Source organism: Ornithorhynchus anatinus, chromosome X5 (assembly GCF_004115215.2).
Source record: "Ornithorhynchus anatinus isolate Pmale09 chromosome X5, mOrnAna1.pri.v4, whole genome shotgun sequence".
In the NCBI taxonomy this organism is placed as follows: domain Eukaryota; kingdom Metazoa; phylum Chordata; class Mammalia; order Monotremata; family Ornithorhynchidae; genus Ornithorhynchus; species Ornithorhynchus anatinus.
In genome coordinates, this window is record NC_041753.1 from 9,234,610 (window position 1) to 9,260,183 (window position 25,574).

Consider the following 25,574-nt stretch of genomic DNA (forward strand, 5'->3'; position numbering starts at 1 on the left):
CCTTGTTGTCTGGGGCAAAGCAGGGTGGGCTGCTCCCAAAATCCATTTCTCCCATCAGACTGGAGACTTTCCAAAGGCTTTTGAGGTAAATTAATATGTCCGAGGGTTGACCTGTTCTTCCCTCCCTGAAAGCAGCAGAAGCAAAATGTCTAACACCTTTCTAGAGGACACACTGGAGTGTGGAGAGGTTGGTATCAATGCTGATCAGCACCAAGGGGTAGAAGAGGGCAAAACAGCCTCCCAGGAATAATACTGGATCATAAAGACTCAAATCATCCTTATTCATATAATTCAAGAACAATCTAAGGATACTGTTGATGCAATAAAAGGAAACAAAGCAGGTGATGATGAGCAGGATGGTCTGGGTGGCTCTGTTCTCCGTGGAGGATTTGGGGGAGAGGCTGGTGCTGTGGATGTGCTGGACTTGTTTGTGGTGTTGGTGTAGTACAACTATCATGTAGCCACTGGCCAAAGTCATGAACAGCACAAATAAGAGATCATGGAAGAGCATGATAAATGCAGGCTTGTTTAAAACAGCTTGGTCAACTGGGGCCCGATTCCCTACTGGCTCATTTACTGGGACAGTGGCATTCCTTCTCGTGGTTATAATGGATTTTAGTGCATTAATTTCTACCAACAGATTGAGAACCCAAAAGGAGAGAAGGGAAGGGAGAATATATTAGGGGATGCGATGTTTGATAGGAGCACAGCAGGAGGTGCCAGAACTGATAGTGACAGTCTGGAACATGCTCAGGAGACACGTGGTGCAGATGGAAAGGCCCCAGGCCACTCTCCTGGTGTACTGGACTAGTTGGTACCCCACCACATCCAGAGAATTCTCCCAACTCAAGGCCAGAACCATCTCCAGGACCACTTGGGTGAGAAGTGTCACTGTGTTGTTCACAGTCAGGTGGACTAGGATCAGGTGAATGGGTTTCTTGGGACGGGGCTGGAGAATGAAGACGGTGATATACAGTGTGAGCAGTATTGAGTTCCCCAGAACACCAATCCCGATCTGAGTGATGAAGAGAATTGTGAAGATCAGGTCACTCCAAAGCATTGTCTTGATGGTTTCATGTCTGCAAAGCTCAGGAAACCTCAAAGAGAAACCCCAAAGGACACATCATTGCTAGCTTCCAATGTTATACTTTGAAACACCTAGCAAGTTGTCATATATTCTTTGTTCAACATAGGCAGATTCTGTATTGACAGTACCTTGGGTGAAGGTTCTGATCAATCAACTCATCAGTGGTATTTATTAAGCACTCACTTTGTGCAGAACACTGTACTAAGTGTTTAAAAGAGGTCAGTAGAGTTGGTAGACATGATCCCTGACCTCAGGAAATAATTCTTTCTCCTCTAATCAGAACAATTGTCCTCTTCCTTCTTACCTCCCTAGCTTCATTTTCCATTGCTCACTTTCCAGTGATTCAATCAATCAGTAATATCATTGTGTGTAGAACCCTGTATGAAGCATTTACTATGGGAGAGAACAATACCATAAATTTGGTAGGCAAAATCCCTGACCTCCAGAGGGTTTATCCAGTAGAATTTATTCTGAGGATCATTTATGACATTCTTGTTGTCTTGATGGGGTATGGGATATGACTGTCATCTAAATTCCCTGAAGAAAAATAAAATGTTCTCTTGTAATCCACCTGGCAATGTCGTTATCTGCACCACAAAAGGGAGGTGTTGCTTAATGTGCAGTTGTACCCTGATAGTCATGGGGGATTGGATAGAGAATTCCCTTTGAATGGGGTGTGGGGCACCGGGAATACCATCTGCATTCACAGCAACTGGTTTTATAGCCTCAGAACTTGTATCCAACAATTTACAGCAATCCAGGATTCCTGGTGAACGGGGGAGGTTTCTGGCCAGCCATTGACAAGGAGGGGTTTCCGCTGATGGTGACCAAAGGGAAATCAGAAAGAAGGAACCAGGGGTCGACCCAGGGCACCAGCTCTAGAGGTGATAACACCTCTAACTATGGGCACAGCCAATCACAGAAAGGTCAAGGAGAGATCCAACAATGCACAGATTCTGAGAATAACATACTCAGCATGGACTAGTGGAAAGAACGTGGACCTTGAGACGAGAGGCCTGAGTTCTGATCCTGGCTCTGCTACTTGCCTGCTGTTTGACCTCGGGCAATTCATTTAACTTCTCTGTGTCTCAGTTTCCTCATCTCTAAAATGTGGATTCAATACCCGTCCTCCCTCTTAATTTAGTGGGACAGGCACTGTGCCTGACGTCATTATTTTGTATCTACTCCAGAGTTTAGTACGGTATTTTACTTATGATAATGGTTACCAAATGCCACAATTATTGTTACTCGGAAGAAGGAATGTGCAGTGAAATCTCCAAGGTCACAGTTGATATGGAGCTTTTCCAGTTGATGAAGTACCAGTGAGATGTACATAAAATATAAGAGGACACCGAGAGAGAACAGCCTGAAAAATAGTAGATAGACCTGGATGGTAAGAAATGCAAAGTCATTCCATCTAGGGAAAGTCTAATCTACTCATCATTGCTCATCAGTGATAATAGAAAATCAACATCCAAACTCTTGGTAGTCTACCTAAATGTTACAAGATGTAATGTGCTCAGTAATTAATGAGAGCAATAATAACAGGTATTGCAATGAATACTTCAAAGTGGACAAATCAGAAAATGAAAAAAATATAATAGAATCCAACCAGACTGGAGAATAAAATTGGAACCAAATGGGATTTAAAACAGAAACTCTTTTTTTAGCTCTAGTCCATTCATGAATATGAGTTAAGGGGAAAAGAAGCAAAAGGGGAAGTAGAAAGAAAAGGTAAGACACAATTAATCAATGAAGACAGGATGACTGAAGGAAAATAAAAGAAAAAGGAAAGAAAGAGATGAAAGAGTGGAATCTAATTAAGGGTAATGCATTTAAATAATTTTTAGGTTGTGCCTTAAAACCAAGAAAATCCATAAGTCATGGGATACAGCCCCTGGCTTCCAACTGGTGAAACCCCAAGCCATCCACCCTATTCCCAGCCCATCACCCTCTCCCGCCTTCTTCACTCTATTTTCCCCTAACTATATCCCCATGCTCTCAGTTCTTGAAGGTAAAAACTATTTCAGGCCCAGGCCAGAAATTAATCAATCAATCAGTCAATCGATAATATGTAACGAGTGCTTATCTTGTGTCGAGCAATGCATCAAGTGCTTAGGAGAGTACAATTCAATAGGTAGGTAGGACAGACTAGAGGTGAGACAGGCATTAAAATAAATGACAGATAAATAGGTACATAAGTGCTGTGGGGTGGGGGTGAATATCAAAGTGCTTGAGAGGTACAGATCCAAGTGGATAGGTGACTGAGAAGGGAACGCAAATAAGGGATATTAAGGCTTATTCAGGGAAAGCTTCTTAGAGGAGTTATAATTTTTCTAGGGTTTTGAAGAGGGGGAGAATGATGGTCTATCAGATAGGAAATGGGAGGAAGTTCCAAGAAAGAGGAGGATAGGGGCAAGGGGTTGGCAATGAGAAAGATGAGAAATGGAGGTAAAGAGAGTAGGTTGGTGTTAGAGGAGCAGAGTATGTGGGCTGGGGTTTAGTAGGAGTTCCGCAACATAAGGTAGGAGGGGAAGAAATCTCTAAGTGCCTTAAAGCTTATGGTTAGGAGTTTCTGTTTGGTGAGAAGGTGAATCAGCAACCACTGGGTGTTCTTGAGGAATGGGGAAATGTGCACTGAATGCTTTTTGAGAAAAATGAACTGGGCAGCAGAATAAGGACTGGAAGTGAGGAGAGGCAGGAGGTAGAAAGGTCAAGGAGGAGGCTGATGCTGTAGTCTAACTGGGATATAAGTCCTTGGATCCGCGTGGTAGCAGTTTTGATGGAGAGGAAAGTTGGGTGCTAGAGGTGTTGTGAAGGTAGAAATGACAGGATTTGGTGACAGAATGAAAGATGAGTGTAATGCCAAGGTTATGGGCTTGTGAGACAGTTAGGATGGTGGTGCTCTTTATGGTGATGGGAAAATCTGTGGGAGGACAGGATTTGGGTGGGGAGATGAGAAGTTCTATTTTGGACATGTTAAGGTGTCAGTGGGTCATCCAAGAAGAGATGTCCTGAGTGCAGGAAGAAATGGGTGATTGTAGAGAAGGAAAGTGGTTAGAGCTGAAGATGTAGATTGAGGAGTCCCTGGAAAGCAGGCCATGGAGACAGGTTGAGAACTCAGTTGCTCACCCTTCTGTTCCCCACCTAACATACACACCCCCAAATCCCCAGATTCCTCCAACCCAGGCAGCCCTCCTTCCTGCTCTGCTTCTTTTTTTCCTTCTGCCATCAGAGCCTCACTCACCTGGACCGGTCTGTTCTGCCACCACGCTGAGCCATGAGGGGGTCTGTCTTGGCTGTGCCTGGTGCTGCCCAGCCCAGGGACCAGTTATAGGGACAAGGAGGTGTGAGCTCATCTCCACGCAGAGCTGCCATTATTGCATCACCCACTGTTGCTGGGACAATGTCTGCACGTGGAGTGTGAAACATCTCCGAAGTCGAAATCCTCTATCAAATCACAGTCAGGGTTGAATTAATTAAGAATTAAGAATTCTTTACCAATTCTTTACCAATTCTTTACCAATTCACTCAATTAATTCATTTAAGAATTAATTGAGTGAATTGGTGATTAAAAAATGTAAGTTTGGAAGGATAAACTGCTGGGTCTTGAAAAGAGATGCACAGCAGGAGTCGTGATTGTCTTGGAACACGAGATCCAGAAGTGACCTTTAAAGGTTATTTGAAACAATCACCAGGAAAGACATTTGTTCACACTTTCATTTACATTTTCTAGGTCAGGGCACGGACCATGTTGCTGCAGATGACTGGATGAACAAAGAGAGGGACTATGGTTGATGCTCAGTGTGTTTTTAATCTCAGTGTGCAGTGAAGATAATTGACAAGCCTCTGGGAGAGAAACCTTACTTACTGCAGGCTGTGGAATGTTAGCCAGTTGGTTCTTTTGGCAGGATGGATTCAACCCTAGACCTGATGTTCATGGGTCGAGGAGCTTCCTTCCTTTTTACTCACTTAGGTCAAGGATGGGGTAATGGAACATGGTTATAAGGAAAACCTTGATTTCCTTTGGATTGGTTCTTTTCACTAAGAAATTGGGAAAAACCCAACTTTGGAGGAGATGTGATTTTAATAAAGCTTTGAAGGAGGAAAGATTGATGAACTATAGTATATGTCATATATAGCAGAGGGAGGTTGTAGGAAAGCGGTTGGTGGCAAGATAGAGGAGAACAAGTTACCAGGAGTAGGTGGGTGTTGGAAGAGCAAAATGTTGGTATTTAATGTTGGTATTTGTTAAGCGCTTACTATGTGCCGAGCACTGTTCTAAGCGCTGGGGTAGACATAGGGGAATCAGGTTGTCCCACGTGGGGCTCACAGTCTTAATCTCCATTTTACAGATGAGGGAACTGAGGCACAGAGAAGTTAAGTGACTTGCCCACAGTCACACAGCCGACAAGTGGCAGAGCTGGGATTCGAACTCATGAGCCCTGACTCCAAAGCCCATGCTCTTTCCACTGAGCCACGCTGCTTCTAAATGTGCAGGCTGGGTTAAGTAGGAAATCACTGAGACAAGGCAAAAGAGAAAGAGCTGAGTGAGTACTTTAAAGCAGATGATAAGAAATTTTCTGCTTAATGCAGAGGTGGGTGGGCAAGTATCGGAGGTTCTTGAGGAGTGGGGATAAATGAGCTGAATGGTTTTTGAGGAAAATGATCCAGGCAGAAGAATAGACCACAGACAGGAGAGAGAGAAGGGAGTGAGGTAAACAGGAGGATGATGAGGTATATAATCAGTGCTTATATCAGCATGGAAGCAGTTTGGATGGAGAGGAAAAGGTGGATTCTAGAGATGTTGTGAAAGTAGAACTGACAGGATTTGGTGACAGATTGAATATATATGTTAAGTGAAAGAGATGAGTTTTGTATATTTTTATGGTATTTGTTTAAGTGCTTACTATGTGCCAGGTACTGTACTAAGCGCTGGAGCAGATACAAGATGATACAGGTTAGATGCAGTCCCTGTCCTATATGAGGCTCACAGTCTTAATCCTCAGTCTACAATTGAGGAAATGGAGGCACAGAGAAGTTAAGTGAGTTGTCCAAGTTAAGGTGGAGCAGGCATTAGAACCCGGGTCCATCTGACTTTCAGGCCTGTCCCCTACCTACTAGGCCCCGTTGCTCCTCATTTAAGGATCTTTGCTCGGGAACGTTCCAAGGTTATGGATCCTTCCAAGGTTATGGAATTGTAAGACAGGGAGGATGGTTGTATTGTCTATAGTGATGGGAAAGGTGGGGAAGAACAAAGTTCAGGAGGGAAGATGAGGGGTTCTTTTTAGATATGTAAAATATGAGATGTTGGTGGGACATCCAAGTGGAGATGTTGAGGTGATACCTATGGAAAGAAGAAGACCTCACACCTTTTTGAGAAGACACAGGAGTCCGCAGACCCGGGGATCATTGCTGATGAGAACCAGGGGGCACATAGATGCAAAACATTAGCCCAGAAAGGTGCCAGGATCACAGAGTTTCAGAGCATTCTTCACCACATAAGTCATAAGCACAGTACCACAATTGATGCAATAAAAAGGCACAAAGCAGATGACGATGACCAGGATGGTCTGACTCAGATGGCCCTGGACTCGGGGGAGGATTTGGGAGAGAGGCTGGGTGCTGTGGATGTGCTGGACTTGCTTGCGGTGTTGGTGAAGGACAATCACCATGTAGCCGCTGGACCAGCTCATGAGACACACAAAGAGGACATCTCAGAAAGTCAAGGCACTTACAAATGCAGTATCTTGTAAACATATTGCCTGGAGAGACCCTACACAAAATGTCCTTTAGACATTTTTAACTGTGGCCATATAATTCCTGGTAACTTCAGTCATTCTCAGAATATGTTTGTCCAACAACAAGGAGAAGATCCAGAAGAAAATGAAGGAAGGGGGGATAAATCTGGGAGTCCTGGGTTTGAGCCGGGCCCAGCAAGAGGTGCTGGGACTAATAGTGATGGCCTGGAACATGCTCAGGAGAAATGTGGTGCAGATGGAAAGGCCCCAGGCCACTTTCCTCATGTATAGGATGATCTGGCATCCCACGACATCTGTAATATCCTGCCCCTTGAAGGCCAGCACCATACCTGGGGCTAGCTGGGTAAGAAGTATCACTGTGTTGGCTACGGTCAGGTGGGCGATGCTCAGGTCTGCGGGCCTTTATCCAGTGTGCCTGGGCAATTAGGACACTGACATAAAGCAGCAGCAGTGCTGAATTTCCCAGGAACCCAATTCCAGATTGAGTCAGGAATAAAATTGAGACAATCAAGTCTTCCCAAAGCATTTTCTTGATTTCATTTGGAACTGAAGAGCCTACAGGACCTTAAAAAGACAAACCCAGTGGGAATCATCAACTTTAAATCCTCAAATGAGAGAAATTGAGATATCTAAGGACAATGTCTGACTTTCTTTGTTCCAAAAGCAGGCTACATCAACTTTGTGTAATTTTCATAAAACAACCTCTTGTGATTGGCCCTACTGCTGCTTTGTAATGATAATAATAATAATAATGATAATAGTAATAATGGTATTTGTGAAGTGCTCACTGTGTGCCAGGCACTGTACTAAGTGCTGGGGTGGGTACAAGAAAATTGGGCATGTTGTTTCTTGTGCATGTGATGTCACATGTGTCCTTGAGTCCAGGGGGTGTGAGGGAAGTCAGATGCCAAGCTTGGGGTGACACAAAAGCAAGACGTGGGACTGAGCAAGTTAACACTATAGCTTCTCTTTCCTGCCTTTTTCTCCCTCAATCCAATTCTGTGAGAGCCCTTCCTCCTGTCCCTCTTTAAGATCTTGGAGATAGGTTTGCTTTACCTTTTATGGGATTTCTGCAGCACTGAACATTCTTCTAACATTACCCAAATAATCATATAACAATAATTGTCGTCTTATGTCATCAAGTCATTTCTGATCCATAGCGACACCATGGACACATCACTCCCAGAACGCCCTGCTCTCCATCTGCAATCATTCTGGTAGTGTATCTGTAGCGTTTTCTTGGTAAAAAAATGGAAATGGTTTACCATTGTCGCCTTCCATGCAGTAAACACGAGTCTAGAGTACAGTTTTGGTGGAGCAAAGGGGACAGAAGACAGATTGGAAGGGGTTAACACCCCCAAGAGATTTGGAGAGGCATGCTTGAAGGGAGATAGAGCGATAACTGGAGGGGCCTTGGAGTCAAGAGAGGATTTTTTTAGGCTAGGGAATACATGAAAATGTGTAAAAGGAGTGGGGAAGAAGCCACTGTAAAGGAAATGGTTGAAGATGGTGGTCAAGGAGGGAAGAAGGGAAAGGACAAGTGTTTTTATAAGGTACGAAGGGATGGGATCAGCGATGCACGTGGAGGGGGTAGATTCTGAGAGGCAGTGGGAGATCTCTTGAGAAACTCCTGGGAAAGGTAGGAAACTCGAATAATGGGCAGGAAAAGAGCAAGGGAGATTTTAGGGAGATCATGCTTGATGGTTTCAATTTTACTGATGAAATATAGGGTCAGATAACTAGGGGAAAGAGATGGTGGGCTGTCAGGGGGACAGAAGGCTTCAGAAGGGAGTCAAACATCTGAAACAACTGGTGAGGGCAATGGGCACGGGAGCTAATAAGGATGGAGAGAAAATGTTGGCTGGTGGAGGAGAGGAGAGGATACATTTGAAATGGACACTCAGCAGTGATCTACAGCTCATGTACAGAAGTGAAGAAAGTGTACTGTGGAGATGATCCAGGGCTCTGGTGGTCCGAGTTTGGCAGAGTGAAAGTGGAGTGAGTGAGTTTCGTTCAGTAGAAAAGGTCATTTTGAGAACATCAGTTTGTGCACCAAGAGAAGGTTCAAAGGTCACCAATGATCTTCTTCCTGTTAAATTAATGGCCTCTACTCTGAAGCAGTGTAGCTCAGTGGAAAGAGCCCCGGTTTGGGAGTCAGAGGTCATGGGTTCGAATCCCCACTCTGCCACTTGTTAGCTGTGTGACTGTGGGCAAGTCACTTAACTTCTCTGTGCCTCAGACACCTCATTTGTAAAATGGGGATTAAGATGGCAAGGCTCACGTGGGACAACCTTATTACCCTGTATCTACCCCAGCGCTTAGAACAGTGCTCAGCACATAGTAAATGCTTAACAAATACCAACATTATTATTATTATTATTTTAATCCTCCTTGATCCTGAATCTACCTTTGACACTGTGGACCAATCCCTTCTCCTGGAAACATTATCTAACCTTGGCTTCACTGACATTCACCTCTCCTGGTTCTCCTCTTATCTTTCTGGGCACTCATACTCTGTCTCTTTCACAGGCTCCTCCTCTGCCTCCCACCCCCTAACTGTGGGATTCCCTCAGGCCTCAGTTCTGGATCCCTTTCTATTCTCCATCTTCACTCACTCCCTTGGAGAACTTATTCACTCCCGTGGCTTCAGGGACCATTGCTATGCAGATGATTCCCAAATCTACATATGGTCTAGCGGTTAGGATTCCTGGTTTTCACCCAGGCGGCCCGGGTTCGACTCCTGGTATGGGAAGACACCCCCTCTTTATTGGAGAAGCAGCGTGGCTCAGTGGAAAGAGCATGGGCTTTGGAGTCAGAGGTCATGGGTTCAAATCCCGGCTCTGCCACTTGTCAGCTGTGTGACTGTGGGCAAGTCACTTCACTTCTCTGTGCCTCAGTTACCTCATCTGTAAAATGGGGATTAAGACTGTGAGCCCCACGTGGGACAAGCTGATTCCCCTGTGTCTACCCCAGCGCTTAGAACAGTGCTCTGCACATAGTAAGCGCTTAACAAATACTACATTTAATGATCTCTCTCCTTCTCCTCAGTCTTGCTTAGTCAAAGATTATCTCTTGGAGAAAATATGGTCTTATGGGGCTTTGAATTGTAAAAGTGGATGTTGTATATGAGTGATGACCTTAATTAAAGGAATGAGAGTGGAGAGTGGAGAGTGGAGTCTCCCTGATGGAGTCTATTGAATGCACCAGGAAAAGGACAGGTTATAGACAAATCCTGAGCCCTCAGGTAGACAGCAGGAAGTTATTAATTAATTAATTCAGTTGTATTTATTGGGCACTCATTGCATGCAGAGCATGGTACTAAGCTCTTGGGAGAGTACAATACAGCAATAAAAGTCACATTCCCTGCCCACAACAGGCTCACAGTTTAGACTGGGGGAGACAGACGTCAAAACAGGTAAATACAATGACAGATATGCACATAAGTGCTGTGAGCCTGGGAGTAGGGAAGAGCAAAGTCACTCCAGCTTCATGAACAGGAATCAGCAGACGAATCATGAACCCTCAACTGCTCTCACAAAGATGTCAGTCATGGACCTTTGTGAGAATATTATCTCAGCCTGACCGTTCAGTGCCCCTGAACCATGAACACCATCCCACTTGATTTCTCCTTCATATCCTTGCTGAGAGCACAACAGCCATTAGTCACTCAACTGGTTCGGTCTGTTCTCCTTCAGCCTTGGGTAACAGGGATCTTGTCTTGTGTCTTCCTGGTGGGGCCCGGTCTGGGCAGCAATTAAAGGGACGAGATGGTGTGAGCTCACTTTCCTCCAAGGTAGTGATTACTGTGTCACTTGCCGCTGCTTTGACACCATTTGTAGTGGGAGAACTGAGATATCCCCAAAGCAGGGACAAACTTCCCTCTGTAAGGAAAATCATCCTCCAAGTCCCACTAATGTGTAAATTAAGTAATTGTACACAAGGTTAAGCAAATTATTGAAAGGAAATCAATTGGGAGTAAAATTTTCTGAGACTTGATCAGAGACGTACACTAAGCGTTGTGATAGTCATGGAATCCTAGAGCTAAAAGTGATGTTTGTTAAGGAATGTAATAAGCACTGAAGTATTCATTCAATTGCATTTATTGAGTGCTTATTGTGTGCAGAGCACTGTACTAAGCACTGGCGTAGGTACAAGATATTCAGGTCAGGCACAATCATTGTCCCACATGGGGTTCACAGTCTAAATAGGAGAGACAACAGGAATTGTCCTTTTACAGATGAGAAAGCAGCAGCACACAGAAGTTAAGTGACTTGCCCAAGGTCACACTTTTAGCAAATGACAGAACCAGTATCAGAAGCCAGATCCTCTCAAATGCAGGCCCATGCTCCTTACACTGGGCCTTGCTGTTGGTGGTAAAAACACCAACTGGACATCATTTGGTCCAGTCCTATGCCTCAAAGGAGGCATATCACCACACCATCCTGGACAGATGCTTGTCCAATTTTCCTTACTGTTTCCAGGTCAGAAAAGGGAGAGAAATGCCTGAGAAACTAAAATAATGTAGGATGGGTTATGTTAAGCTTGTTTTTATATCATAGCTAAAGAGCGATGGAGAGAGTATTGTTTGGAGCCTGGCTATCTGTATCCCGTTTGGTGATTGGACACAGTGGCATAACTAGAGTGTGTGCTGCCTGGGGCAGTCGTGAGTTTGCTGCCCAGAGTCCCCCCTCCCCCCAATTTGGCGTATCCCACACACAGCTGTGTTGCGGCATTAAAAAACCTCCCCTTGGGTCCGTTCACAGGTTTCACATTGTCAGCAATGATAAAACAGCCCTGAATACATCAATGAATAATGTTTATTGTTTGGCCAAGGTAAAAATCGCTTAAATACATATGTCATAGTTTAAGTTACTCTAAATTGAAAAGGTCCTTCAGCTGTGAGTAGTGTCCCGACATTAAAACCACTTTTATTTCAATGTAGCCTATACAGCCTTATACAGCAGACCCAAAAGTGCCGCCCCCATATAATTGTTGCCTGGGGCGGACTGCCCCCCTCGCTCCCCTCTAGCTACACTACTGAATGGACACATTCTCAGAATTGATGATCAAAGGTTCTAGTGCTTTACCTGTTTGGAACGTGGGCCCAAAGGCTCAGTGATGATAAAAGTTTGGGATGGAAACTTTCTGGTTTTCAGAATAGCTATCCATTTCACTCAAAAATGGAAATATCTTTTTGCTTAGCTAACACTTTTTGTCTTATATCACTCAGATGATGGCGGAAATGAATGATATAAAATACATGGAGCTGAACCTATCTCTTCATTCTATGTCCTGTAGTTTAAGGGTATTTACTTATTTCTTCTTATTATTAAATGGGGATTCTCCCTCCTACTTAGACTGTGAGTCCCAAACTGGGCTTAGAACAGTGGTTGATACAGAATGACTGCTTAACAAATATTATCAACATTATTATGTGCAAAGTATTGTACTAAACACTGTGAAAGAAATATATAGATGAGGTATAGACATGGTCCCTGGCATCAAGGGGCTCATACTCTAAGGATGAGGTGGGTGCTGAGGGCAGTGCAGGTGTTGGCAAGAACAGATGAACAAAGATTCAAAAGATATAGGTGATGACCAACATAAATCAATCGGTGGTATTTATTGAGCTCCTGCAGGGTGAATAACAATGTACTAAGTGATTGAGAGAATACAGTACAATAGAGTAGGTAGACATAATCCCTGCCCTCAGAAGCTTACAGTCTAGTCGGGGAGATAGACATTAAAATCTGTTGCAGGAAGAGAAAAGGCAGAGAATAAGGATATGTATATAAGTTGGGCAGTTGGGGATGGGGTGAATGGCCAAGTGCTTAGGGCTACAAAAGGTACAGACTAAAGTGTGTAGGTGACACAGAAGGGAGGGGAAATAGGGTGGGAAAATGAGGGGCTAGTCAGGTAAGGCCTCTTGGAGGACATATGATCATCTTACCCGGGCTTTGAAGATAGGGAGAATGGTGGTCTGTCAATCATTCAGTGATATTTAGTAAGCACTTATTCTGTGCAGACACTGTACTACGTACTTGGGAGAGTATAATACAAAAGAGTTGGTAGACATGCTCCCTGTCCACAAGGAACTCACAGAATAGAGGGGTAGACATATAAAAGTAAATTACAAATGAATGCGTACATAAGTGCTCTAAATTATAAATGGATACATACATAAGTGCTCTGCTGTTGCTGGAGGGGTGAATAGTAAATTTCTTAATCAGAACAGACCCAAATGCAAAGGCCACATAGAAAGGTGACAGAGAAAGGGAAGTGAGGGGTTAGTCAGGGAAGGCCTCTTAGAGGACATATGATTTTAGCAGGGCTTTGGACATGGGGAGAGTATGTCGGATATGAAGGGAGAGGGAGCCTTGAGTAGGTGCCCTGCCTTCCAAGAGAGGATGTGGAAAAGTGGTCATCGGGAAAACAGGTGAGAGGTCACTTTACTAAGCTCTTGGGAGAACATAGTAGAATTGATAGGTATGATTCCTGCTGGGGAAGTCTGACACTAAAATAAATTTCAGGGAAGAGGAAGCAATAGAATATGCACATCTCTGTGTAAATCCTGTGGGAGTGTGCTGTGAGGACCCAAGTACTTAGAGGATGCGGAAGAGCTGAAGTGGGAGATGGGATGGGGCATAAAGGGGAGGGGGCCTTGTTTCAAAGGTCTAAGAGTTGCAAGGCAATAATTTCAAGAAAAGAACAAGAAGTTAGTCTAAAGTAAATAGAGCTGACCGTGACACTTCATCCTATTTCCTATCAGTTAGATTTTCCAGGGTTTCTAGATCTATAGGTGTGGATTTAAGGGAATGAAAATACTTCTTCTTGGGAGACATGTCTTTGTTCTCTGGGCTTTGTGAGATGGGCAGAGAGGATGAGTTGTGCAAGTTGAGAGGGAGAGGGTTCATGGAGAAATCCAGCTGGATTCAATGAAGCCTGATCCTTTTTTCAAAAAGATTTTTAAGTCTGAAATGTGCCCTATTTTCCTTAATTTCTTCAGGAAAAGTAACGATCTTTGTGCTCTTGAGGTCTCCCCTCTCTCCTCTGAGCTCAGGGAATGGAGTCTACACACTCTCATCCTGAATACAGGGGTAGAGAACAATGTCTGTGTACAGGAATAGAAAGATAATAAATCCCCCCAGTAATTTGCTATCTCACTGGACGTTCCAGATGTTTGCTTTTCTCTCATGGAATAAAGAGGGTCAGTGCATGGGATAAAGCTTTCTTCCGAAGTATATGCATTCCTCTCTCTATAGCTTTCATAGTGGGGATATTGACAGAGAATTAGATAAGAAGGTAAATTGTGGTTCACCACAGGGATCTACAGAAGCAGAAAGGCCTGGCGTCTTCATGGGCTCACACTGTGGCCTGGGGACCCAGGAATCACTGCAGACCAGGACCAAGGGACAGAGGAAGGCATAACAGGCACCTAGAAAGGTTGCCACACTATACAGTATCAGGTCTTTTTCATCTGTATAATTTAAAAGCACAATGCTGCTGTTGATGCAATAAAAGCAAACAAAGCAGGTGATGAGCAGCAGGATGGTCTGGGTGGCTCTGGTCTCTGCTGAGGATTTTGGGGAGAGGCTGGTGCTGTGGATGTGCTCGACTTGTTTGCAGTGTTGGTAGAGCACAAGGTCCATGTAGCCACTGGCCCAGCTCATGAGGAACATGAAGATCAGATCTCGCATAGTCATGGCACGCATAAATGCAACCTCATTGAAAAATATAACATGAGACGAGCTAGAACATGATTTTCTATCTTAGCCATGAACGATGATAGTGACATTACTGGAGACAAAAACTGATTTCAGAACATTCATATCTACCAACATGATCCAGAAGAAGAGGAAAGAAGGGAGAATGTAGTTGGGGGCTCTGGGTTTGAGCTGGCCCCAGAGGGAGGTTCTGGGGCTGATGGTGATGGCCTGGAACACGCTCAGGAGACAAGTGGTGCAGATGGACAAGCCCCCAGCCACTCTTCTCATGTACAGCACGATTTGACACCCAATGTTATCCATGAGAATCTTCAACCTAAAAGCCATCACGATCCCCGGGGCAGCCTGGGTGAGCAGTGTCACCCTGTCAGGTGGGTCAGGATCAGGTCCGTGGACTTCTGCCGATGGGGCTGAGATATGATGACACTGACATACAGCATGAGCAGTGTGGAATTCCCCAAGAGCCCAATCCCAGTCTGAGCCAGGAAGAAAATTATTAAGATCACATCATTTGACAGCATTTGCTTGATTTCTTGACAGTGGTAGAGCCTGGAACAGCATAAAGAAAGAGATCCAATTGGTTGCAGTGGTGCTCAGTACTCAAATGGTAAAATTTGAGATGCTTGTAGTTGGGTCAGACTTTACTGTCCAGAATACTGGCTAAATTTCCAGGATGCTTTTATATTGGTTGACCCTTCCTGCAGAAGGATTCTGCTGCTGAGGATTGCTGATTCACCATTTAATTGCATGATGACATGTGACACAGGTTCCCAGCAGATGTTGCAAGAGCAAAAAGTGTTGGATAGTAAATTTCAAGGTATCTACCCTCAAGTAAATTCATTATTATGGTACTTATTAAGGGCTTCTTCTGTACCACAGTTCCGTGCCCTGGGGAAAGACACAAGATGAACAGATGAGACATAGTTTCTGTTCCTCATGACCAACTAGGTTGGGAGAGCAGGTATCTTAATCCCACTTTACAAAGAAGGAAACTGAGGACTCAGAATTCAGTGACTTTCCCAAGATTTTATAGTAGTGGCATAGATGGGATTAGAGCGTGGTTCTTCTGTCTCCCAGATCTGTGCTCTTTCTGTGAAGCTATGTTGTCATTCAAGCTGTAAACAAAACTCACTTTTCCTAGGAAAGGAAAGATCCATGACAATAATTGTTCCCAAATGAACCTGAAATAGGGACTGTGCAGTCAAATCTCCAAGTTTGACTGTAACTTCAGGTTCTTCCAGTGCTCTGCCCACAGAAAGCAGGCAACACATACCACTGATTAATTGAGTGGGGTTTTCACTATCTTTAAGACCTGCAGTGAATAATTCATTTATTTGATCATATTGAGCACTTAGTGTGTAGAGAGCACTGTACTACGTGCTTGGGAGAGTACAATATAACAACAGACATATTCCCTGCCCACAACGAGCTAGAGGGGGAGACAGAAAACAATAGAAATAAATAAATTACAGACATGTACATAAGTGCTGTGGGGCTGGGAGAGGGGATGAATAAAAGGAGCAAGTCAGGTTGAAGAAAGAAGGGACAGTGGAGCGGGAGAAGAGGCAAAGAAGGCTTAGTCGAGGAAGCCCTCTTGGAGGACATGGGCCTTCAATAAGGTTTTGAAGTGGGGGAAAATAATTGCTCCACAAATACCCTCATAGGGAAGCTTGTGAAATCCTCAGAGCCCAATAAGTGGAAAGAGCACTGGCCTGGAAGTCTAATCCCAGCTCTGTCATTTACCTGCTGTGTGACCTTGGGCAAACCATTTCACTTCTTTGTGTCTCAAGTTTGCTTATTTATAAAATGGGCATTCAATATCTGTTTTCCCTCTTACACTGTGAGCCCCATGTGTTTGGGCAATTACTGCTAGAAGACTTCACTAACCTGTTTAAAATAGACTGTGAACTCCTTGTGAGTGGGTCTCATGTCTATCAACTCTACTGTTTTATTCTCTCTCAAGGACCTAGTATACTGCTTGACTCACAGTAATTGCTTAATAAATATAACTGATTGATTTATCGATTGATTTACATCTGACTGACCCTGCTCTTCACATCTTCAAAGTTCTTCTGAAACTGTATCTCCTTGAGAAGGCCTTTCCTGATTATTCATTCATTTTGCCACCCCATTCAGCATCTCCTGCTACTTCAGCACTCCCTGTCATCTAAGCACTTGGGTCCTCACCTATTGCACTCACTCTGTAGCTTTGTCTTACCTGTGATTTTTTTTTTAAGTGGCTGCCTTCCATGCTAGATGGAAGTTCCGTGATGACAGGGATTCTGTCTACTAATGTTATTACAGTCTCTTAAGCACTTAGTTGAATGCTCCACAAAGAGTAAGTGCTCAATAAATACTATTGGTTGATTGAAACGTTGACATCTTTGACCAACTAAAAAAAGTAAAACAATCGATGTGCATAACAAAGTCATGAGTAAAACAGGATTCCAAGAAGAAATTTGCTCATGTAATACTTGTCTATCTCCTCCTGTAGGCTGTACATTCTGTGAGCAGGGATCTTGTCTACCAAATCTCTTGTACTATACTTCCTGAAGTGCTTAGGACAGTGGTCTGCATGCAGTAAGTGCCCAGTAAATTCTATTGATTGGTTGATTGACTGATAATTTCCAGAGTAGGAGAAGTACAAGGAAGCAAGGCTTTAATGAGAAAGAAGTAAACAAGGAAGGACAAAATACTTTAATTCAGTCAATGTATTGTGGATCTTTTGATTTTCAGGGACGACTGAAGAAAGAGAAAAGAAAAACAGAAGAAGAACTGCAAGGGCAAGGGGAAGAAAGGGAAAGATAGCAAGGAATGAAGAAGAAAAATAAAAATAAAAAAGCAGTTGGTGTATGTATGAAAAATGAGGGAGAAAAATTCATTCAATCATATTTATTAAGCACTTACTGCATGCAGAACATCCTACTAAGCGCTTGGGAAAGTGCAGTACAGCAGTAAAGAGTGACAATCCCTGTCTATCGAAGAGGTAATTGATTTGCTCCTCCTGTAAACTGGAGGGTCCTTGTGATTAGGGATCACATCAGTGGTTTGAACAGTGCTTGGCACATAGTAAGTGCTTAACAAAGTCTATTATTATCTACCACCTCTATTATATTCTACTCTCCCAAGCACTTGACTGGGATCAAGGATAAAGCTCTTGTAAAAGGCAGGCATGAATGCAGAGGGAATCAATACATGAGGAAGGTCCTAGATTGGATCATAGAATGAACATAGAAACTGCCAATTTTAGGGTATCGTAGGGCATCTAACAAATCAATCAACCCAGCTCTGCCACTTGTCAGCTGTGTGACTGTGGGCAAGTCACTTAACTTCTCTGTGTCTCAGTTACCTCATCTGTCAAATGGGGATTAACTGTGAGCCTCACGTGGGACAACCTGATTACCCTGTATCTATCCCAGCGCTTAGAAGAGTGCTCTGCACATAGTAAGCGCTTAACAAATACCAACATTATTATTATTATTTATTGAGCACTTGAAATGTGCCGAGCGTTATGCTAAGCATTTGGGAGGGTCCAGTAGATTAAGTAGACATGACCCTTGCCCTCAAGGAGCCTACAGGCTAGCAGGGGAGACAGATATTAGAACAAATTACTGGTAGAGTAGGCATCAGGTTATAAGGATATGCACCTAAGTGCCGAGAAGGTGGGGTGAGGTGAATATCAAAGTGTTTACGGGGTATGGATTCCAGTGCAGAGGCACTGCAGAAGTGAAAGAGAATAGCATGGGGAGATGAGAGGTTATTCTGGAGGAAATGTGATTTTAATAGAGCTTTAAAGATGGGGGAGTGGTGATCAGTCAGATATGAAAGAGGAGGAAGTTGTAGGCAGGAAGGAGGATGTGAGCAGGGGGTCGATGGTGAGACAGATGAGGGTGAGGCACAATGAGTAGGTTAGTGTTAAAACAACAGAGTGCAAAGGCTGGGTTACATCAGAGGAGTGAGGATAGGTTGTGGGGAGAGAGCCAATTGAGTGGCTTAAAGCCTAGGGAGGTTGGGGAGTGTGTTCACCTAGAAAAGAGAGAGAGATATTGAATAGGAACACTTATTTCTTGATTGGACCCGCTACACCTTCTGACCACCATCTCCACTCCCTATAATTCTGCCATCAAATTCTTTTCTGAAAAATTGTGCAGAGCAGGTTCTGTAGACGTTGCTAGAGGAAGGGAGGACATAGAAGTTTTGCAAGAGGGAGGCCGTACATTAGAATAGGGACTGATAAATAATTGTCCATTGAAGGACCTCAACGTAAAGATCCTACTTCTGAAATATCTCCCACTATGCCTAATCTAGAGTGAACCTAATCTAGAAAATAGGGCAGAGAGAAAGCTGGGGAAAGAAACTGAGGTATCAGCTATTCAGAGGCTCCATTCAGAAAGTTTTCCTGTTACATCTTCAGTACCCATAGTACCTGAGAACCAATCTGGCTCCATCTCTGTTGCTTCCTCCCTGTCCTATATCAGATATTGGAATACAAGGAGAGACTCACCTGGTCTGAGCTGGACGCCCCTTCACCAAGTGAGGAAATGAAGAGTTTGTGCCGTCTGTGCCTGGTTATAGTGCTGGGGTGGTGAGCTCAGATGCTACCAAGAGTAGAGATTACAGCATCATTTGCTTTTGCTTTGGCACTGTCAGCAGTTGGAATCTGAGGCATCTCCCAAGAAGGGACAGTTACCTCCCCGGTGGAAGTATTCCCCAACATTGCACTGAGAGTGGAATTAAGTAACAGAAGACTGAACTAAGTAATTAATTATAGGGAATGGGCCAACTTGAGACTAAGGTTTTTTGAGGCTTGAGGCTTGATCTCATGGGATATTACCAAATCACACTAGTCCATTATGTTATTCACTGTACCAGCACAAGGGGGAGAGCCATGGTACTGGGCACCTCCAGCAAGTAGCTTGGAGCTGGAGCCAAGCCCATGCTGAGCTTGTCATAAGTGTGATCCCAAGCAGCGGCTGCTATCCCACTGCCATGTGTATGACATTTAAGTGTTTGGGGTGGCTATGCCTTCCCAGTGGAAAATGAGTGAGAAGGAGCATGGTGAAATGGATAAAGCATGGACCTGGGTGTCAGAAGATCATGAGTTCTAAATCCGGCTTTGCACATGTCTGCTGTGTGACCTTGGGCAAGTCACTTCATTTATCTGTGCCTCAGTTACCTCATCTATAAAATGGGGATTGAGACTGTGAGTCCCACATGGTTCAGGGACTGTGTCCAACACAATTTGCTTGTATCCACCCCACATCTTAGTACAGTGCCTGGCAAATAATAAGGGCTTAAAAAATACTATCATTAAATAAGGATAGAAACTCTCCCTTTCACTCTGCTGGTTTCATGGAAGCCAAAGCCCTTCCAGAGAAGTAGGGTGGTGCTCCATAGGTGACTTCAAGGTCATTTTTTGGAACTTAGGACAAAGGTGCGTACACTGGCCTGACTTGCTAGAGCTGGAGTAAAAGTTCTCCAAAGTTAGAGGAAGGAGCTCAAGTTGCATCGAGTAGAGGTTTAAGAATACACCAAGAAGAACTCTCTGGAAGTCAGGTGTTTCCCCACTGTGGCAGCCTACCAAGAGAGAGTGCTGGCCTTAACCTTTGTGGATCTTCCTTATAAGGAAGTGCAACCTCCTGTCACTACTGGATTAGGTGGTGCCATTTCTGGAAATTCTGGTATAGCACAATACCTTCTGTTAAGTGGGCAGGAATTGGGTCTAGTCACTCTACTGTACTCTCCTAAACTGCTGGCACAGTGCTCAAAAGGGGGAAAGGAAGGATAAAGGAGAAAGAGGAATCAATAGGTTCAAAAATAGAAGCTTCTCCCACACTGCCCTCCTGGTCATCCCCAGGCCCTGGAGCCTGGTAAAAATATTAATAATTGTTGTATTTGTGGGTATTTACTATGTGCCATGCCCTGGATTAGAGATAAAATAGATTGGAGACAGTCTCTGTTCCAAATGGCATTCATAGTCTAAGAGGGAAGGAAAACAGGTTTTTTGAATCCCCATTTTACAGTTGAGGTAACAAAGGCACAGAGAAGTGAAGTGATTGGCTAGATGTCACAGAGCAGATAAGTGGCAGAGTGGAGACTAGAACCCTAGTCTTTGGACTCTCAGTCCTGTGCTGTTTCCACTAGGCCACACTGCCACAGTCAGACCCCAGCACCAGAGGGGGGCTGAATGAACGCCCCCCCCCAACCCTGTAATGAACCTTGTGAAGCATCATGTTCCCCTTAGGGCTTTGCCTCGTCCCATCCACCTGGGCAGTGTGGTGGGCACCCTATAGGTCTGTACAAGAATCCATTGCCCAAGATCCACTGGTGCTGACTGGCTATTGCTACTGAAGAAATGAGCCAAAGTACCTAAGTGCTGGGGGGATTGGGGTATGGTGAATGACTAAGTGCTTAAGGGGTATCAACTCTCTCAAGTGCGTGGGTGACACAGTAGGGAGGGAAAATAGGATGATGAAATGAGAGATTAGGCAAGGGTGGTTTCCCAAAGCCCTGTGAGGACCAGAAATGAATTGGCAGCATCCTCATTCTCTTCCTCCACTGGCTGGCAGGGGGCAAGAGATTGATCCATATGTTGACTCCATTTTTTATGCCTTTCTGCTTCTAAGGGGTGAACCGGGTAGCCAGAGATCACCAGTCCATAAGGGTTTCACATGGGAACAACAGGACATCTGACTGTGGGGTACCTAACTCTCCAGAATACCCATGTTTCCACGAGGGGCTCCATCCCTAGCCCTCAATTCTGTCCACGCAAAGCTTCCCTGAGCAATGTTTCTCCCATATCCCTCTCCCTGACAAATGGTTGGAACAGCAGAATGGATGTTGATTGGCAGCAAACACCAGCTATCCACGTGGCCAGTCGTCTGATTTTACAATGCAGAGTATGATTTTCCCTTGGTGCTCCTATAGAGCTAAATGCATTTAATCCATTTTTTCCCCAAATCTGTGGCAGTTCCTGCCGCCCGTTCTTAAGGCTGAGACAAGGAGTGAAAGGTCCTACAGACTTGGGAGAGAACCCCAAAGGCTCTGGAGCAAGTGGAGAGTTTAAAGTTGCTTTCAGAGAAATGTTCTAGGATCGTGCAACTTTGACTGCTTCTGCAAAATGGTGGCTGTGACACCAACACATTAGACTTACCCAAAGATGGAACGTCTGAGCTCACAGAGGTACATAAAATGAGGAAGAGGAGAATGGAATGGCTAGGGATGAAGAAAGGGCATGAGAAAATTCAAGTAGAGATATTTCACAGGGATATTTTTTGCAAATGGCTTGCAAGGATATACCCATCTCTGTTTTCTCCATTTCAACCAATAGTGTTAATGCCTGGAAATTATACCTCAGTTGGTTTGCCACAGTTCTTTTACACTTGTTTTATTTTGTCCCACAATATCCATGTAAGGTAGAGTGGAGCAGGGATTTCCATTCAATAGATGAATAAACTGAAGCACAGACCAGTTCAAGCAACACCCCATTCCTTCAAACCTTATTAAAACATTTGCCCCCTCCCTTTCTCCTTCCTTGACTGTCATCTTCAACAGTTGACTTTCCAGTGGCTTTTTTCCCACTGCTTTCAAACATGCTTATATATCCACTATCCTAAAAAAACCCAGTCTTAATCCCATGGCTCCCTCTAGTTATCATTCCACCTTCCTCCTATCATTTCTCTCCAAACTCCTGGAGACAGGAATTGTTGCTGAATTGTACTTTCCAAGTGCTTAGTACAGTGTTCTGCACATAGTAAGCGCTCAATAAATATGATTGAGTGAATGAATGAGAGAAGTTTATATCCCCATCTCCATTTTCTCTCTTAGAGTTTTCTCCTTAATCCCCTCCAATCTGGTTTTTGCCCCCTCCACTCCATGAAAACTCCCTTTCTAAGGTAACCAATCACCTTCTTCTCACCAAATCTGACAGCCTCTACTCCATCCTAATCCTCCTAGACTTCTCATCTGGCTTCTACATCATGGACCACCCCCTTCTTGAAACTTTATCGAACCTTGGGTTCACTGACATTGTCTTCCCTTGGTTCTCCTCCTAGCTCTCTAACCACTACTTCTCAGTCTCTTCTGTAGGCTCCTCTTCTGCCTCCCACCCTCTGACAGTGGGTATCCCTCAAGGCTCAGTTCTGGGTTCCTTCTATTCTCCACACTCACTCCCTTGGAGAACTCATTCTTTCCCTTGACTTGAACTAACATCTCTAAGTAAATGTTTCCCAAATCTACATCTCCAGCCCTAACATTTCTCCTTCTCTCACAGTAACACTTCCATCCTGCCTTCAGGACATCTCTACTTGGATGTCCCACTGACACCTCAAACTAAACATGCCACGACAGAACTCTGTATCTTCCCACCCAAACCCTCTCCTCCCTCTGTCTTTCCCATAACTCAAGACAATGTAACTATTCTCCCTATCTCACAAGCCCATAATCTTTGTATTGTTCTTGACTCATCTCTGTCATTCAACACAAATATTCAATCTATCACCAAATCTTGTCAGTTTTGTCTTCACAAAATTGCTTAAATCCACCCTTTTTCTCTCCATCCAAACCACTACTATGCTGATACAGGGCACATACTCATCCTATCCTGCCTTGATTCCTGCATCCTGACTTTTATACCAGCAGTGTTTGGGCAAGTTTCTGATTCCAAACCCATATTCTTAATATTGAAAAGGAACATTTAAAGAAGACGTCATCTTATGATGCATTTCAACTTTAGTGTTACAGGACACCATCTTGGATTTCAACTGGACATATTCTTTTTGCCATATACTTATTTGATCATTAACATCTCCTTCTGAATTCAAGTCACTTTAAAACAAACAGGAACCTCCATCCAGGATTACTTTCTGTCAAAAGGTAAGAATTAAGGAGAAAAGAAGGAAGACAAGAGATTGAAGTAAGTGAAGAAAATTGTGATGCTTATGATGAATAAGATGAAAACTATCATGATCCCTTTCTATCACCTCCACAGAAATAGAGCTGGATGGAGTATATGGATTGAAGGAAAGGAATGGGCATTGGAAGGGCAGTCTAGACGAGAACACAGAAAGATATAGTTAAGTATTCCCTTTCCAACAAAGAATGCACTCTCTGTTACTGTGCTCCCATGGATCTGATCAATCAGTCCATGATCTTTCCAGGTGGGGAGAGATGGGAAAATATTACAGATAGTGGGGATTCCAGGGATCCTTGTGGTCTGGTTCAGGGATAGTCGCACAAACAAGATGTTGGGCTCCCAGAGCCTGCTCGTCTTTCTAACCAGTGACTTTACAGAAGGTCTGTGGGCAATGTATTTAGAGGACAGGTAAATTGCTTCTCAACTCTGGGATCCCTATATGGAGCGGGATCTCCCTCTTCCTATAGGACATTGGAGTTTGGGTACCCGGGGATCATTACTGATGAGCATCAGTGGTCCAAAGAAAGAGTAACAGGAACCCAGAAATAATACAGGATCATAAAACCTCAAGTCATCCTCCTTAATAAAATTTAAAGCCAAAGTAAGGCCGCTGTTAATGCAATAAAAGGAAACAAAGCAGGTGACGAGGAGCAGGATGGTCTGGGTGGCTCTGGTCTCTGCAACGGACTTGGAGGAGATGCTGGTGCTGTGGATGTGCTGGACTTGTTTACGGTGTCGGTAGAGCACAAGCACCATGTAGCCACTGGACCAGCTCATGAGGAACACAAAGATGACATCTCGGAGCGTCTTGACTGTTAGAAAAGCCACATTATTTAAATAATTCCCCTGGACCATGCTAATACAACATTTTCTGCTGTGAATATGGATGGTGAGAGTGACATTTTTGCTGTTTTCAATAGATTTTAGTATGTTCATTTCTACGTTGAGGTTGAGGATCCAGAAAAAGAGAAAGGCAGGGAGGATATACTTGGGGAGGCTGCGTTTGAATTGGGCCCACAGGGAGGTGCTGGGACTGATGGTGATAGCCTGAAACACGCTCAGGAGACATGTGGTGCAGATGGAAAGGCCCCGGGACACTCTCCTGATGTACAAGACAATCTGGCACCCCACCACTCCCAGAGAATAATCCCAATTGATGGCCAGAACCATCCCTGGGGCCACCTGTGTGAGAAGTGTCACCATGTTGGCCATGGTCAGATGGGCAAGGATCAGGTCAGTGGACTTCTTGTGATGGGCCTGGGAACTGAAGACTCTGGCATAAAGTATGAACAGTATTGAGTTTTCCAGAAACCCAACCCCAGTCTGAATAAGGAAAAGAATTATGAAGACCAGGTCACTCAATAGCATTTTCTTGACGTATTCAGAATGGCCACTCTGAAACACCTTAAATAACAGCTTAAAAGCACTCATCATGGCTAAACCCTCAAATGAGATCATTTGTAGCACAGTGGAGAGTGGTTAAGCCTTTTCTTCCTGGAATCATCGTCAAATTCTGGATACCAGCCCACTGGGTGAAGCATCCAATAGAATGACTTATGGATATCTGTGATGACACTTTGGATATTCCAATACCTACAATCTCCTTCCCTTAAAAACAAAAACATAAACACACTCAAACACCTACACAAAAAGGTCCCGGTAGCATATTGTTTTAAAAACCCCTGTGTCTGGAAGGGAAAATGTATAGTGTAATTTGAAAGTCTATGGATGAAACTCTGTTCTCTCATGTGTCAAGCCCATTTGGTTATGCATAAAGTGCAGGCGGACTTGACAATTGAGGACTACATCCTCCTTTAATCAACGAAACTATTTGCTGAGTGTCTTCTTTGTGCTAAGCATTGTGTTAAGTGCTTGGGAGAATATCATAGAGTTATAGATGCATACAAAGTGCAACTACTGTCTGTGAGTTGAATGTAAGATACTAGATTGTAATCTCCTTGAGGACAGAGATTTTGTCTACCCTCTCTCTGATCACCATCTTCAGCCAATCACTTTCCAATGGATCTTTCCCCATGCTTTCAAACATGCTCATATATCCCCTATCGTAAAAAACTCTCCCTTGCCTC

At 44.0% G+C, this 25,574-nt stretch overlaps 1 protein-coding gene and 3 pseudogenes across 1 annotated transcript; all 4 read right to left on the minus strand.

Annotated features, from left to right (window-relative positions):
- On the minus strand, window positions 161–1,060 carry ORNANAV1R-PS3304 (vomeronasal 1 receptor ornAnaV1R-ps3304 pseudogene; annotated as a pseudogene).
- On the minus strand, window positions 6,354–6,794 carry ORNANAV1R-PS3305 (vomeronasal 1 receptor ornAnaV1R-ps3305 pseudogene; annotated as a pseudogene).
- Window positions 14,115–15,094, minus strand: ORNANAV1R-PS3117 (vomeronasal 1 receptor ornAnaV1R-ps3117 pseudogene; annotated as a pseudogene).
- On the minus strand, window positions 23,923–24,855 carry ORNANAV1R3061 (vomeronasal 1 receptor ornAnaV1R3061). Its single transcript, NM_001253453.1, has one exon. The coding sequence runs from the start codon at window positions 24,853–24,855 to the stop codon at window positions 23,923–23,925; it is 933 nt and encodes a 310-aa protein (NP_001240382.1).
- Window positions 24,856–25,574: the final 719 nt, after the last annotated feature.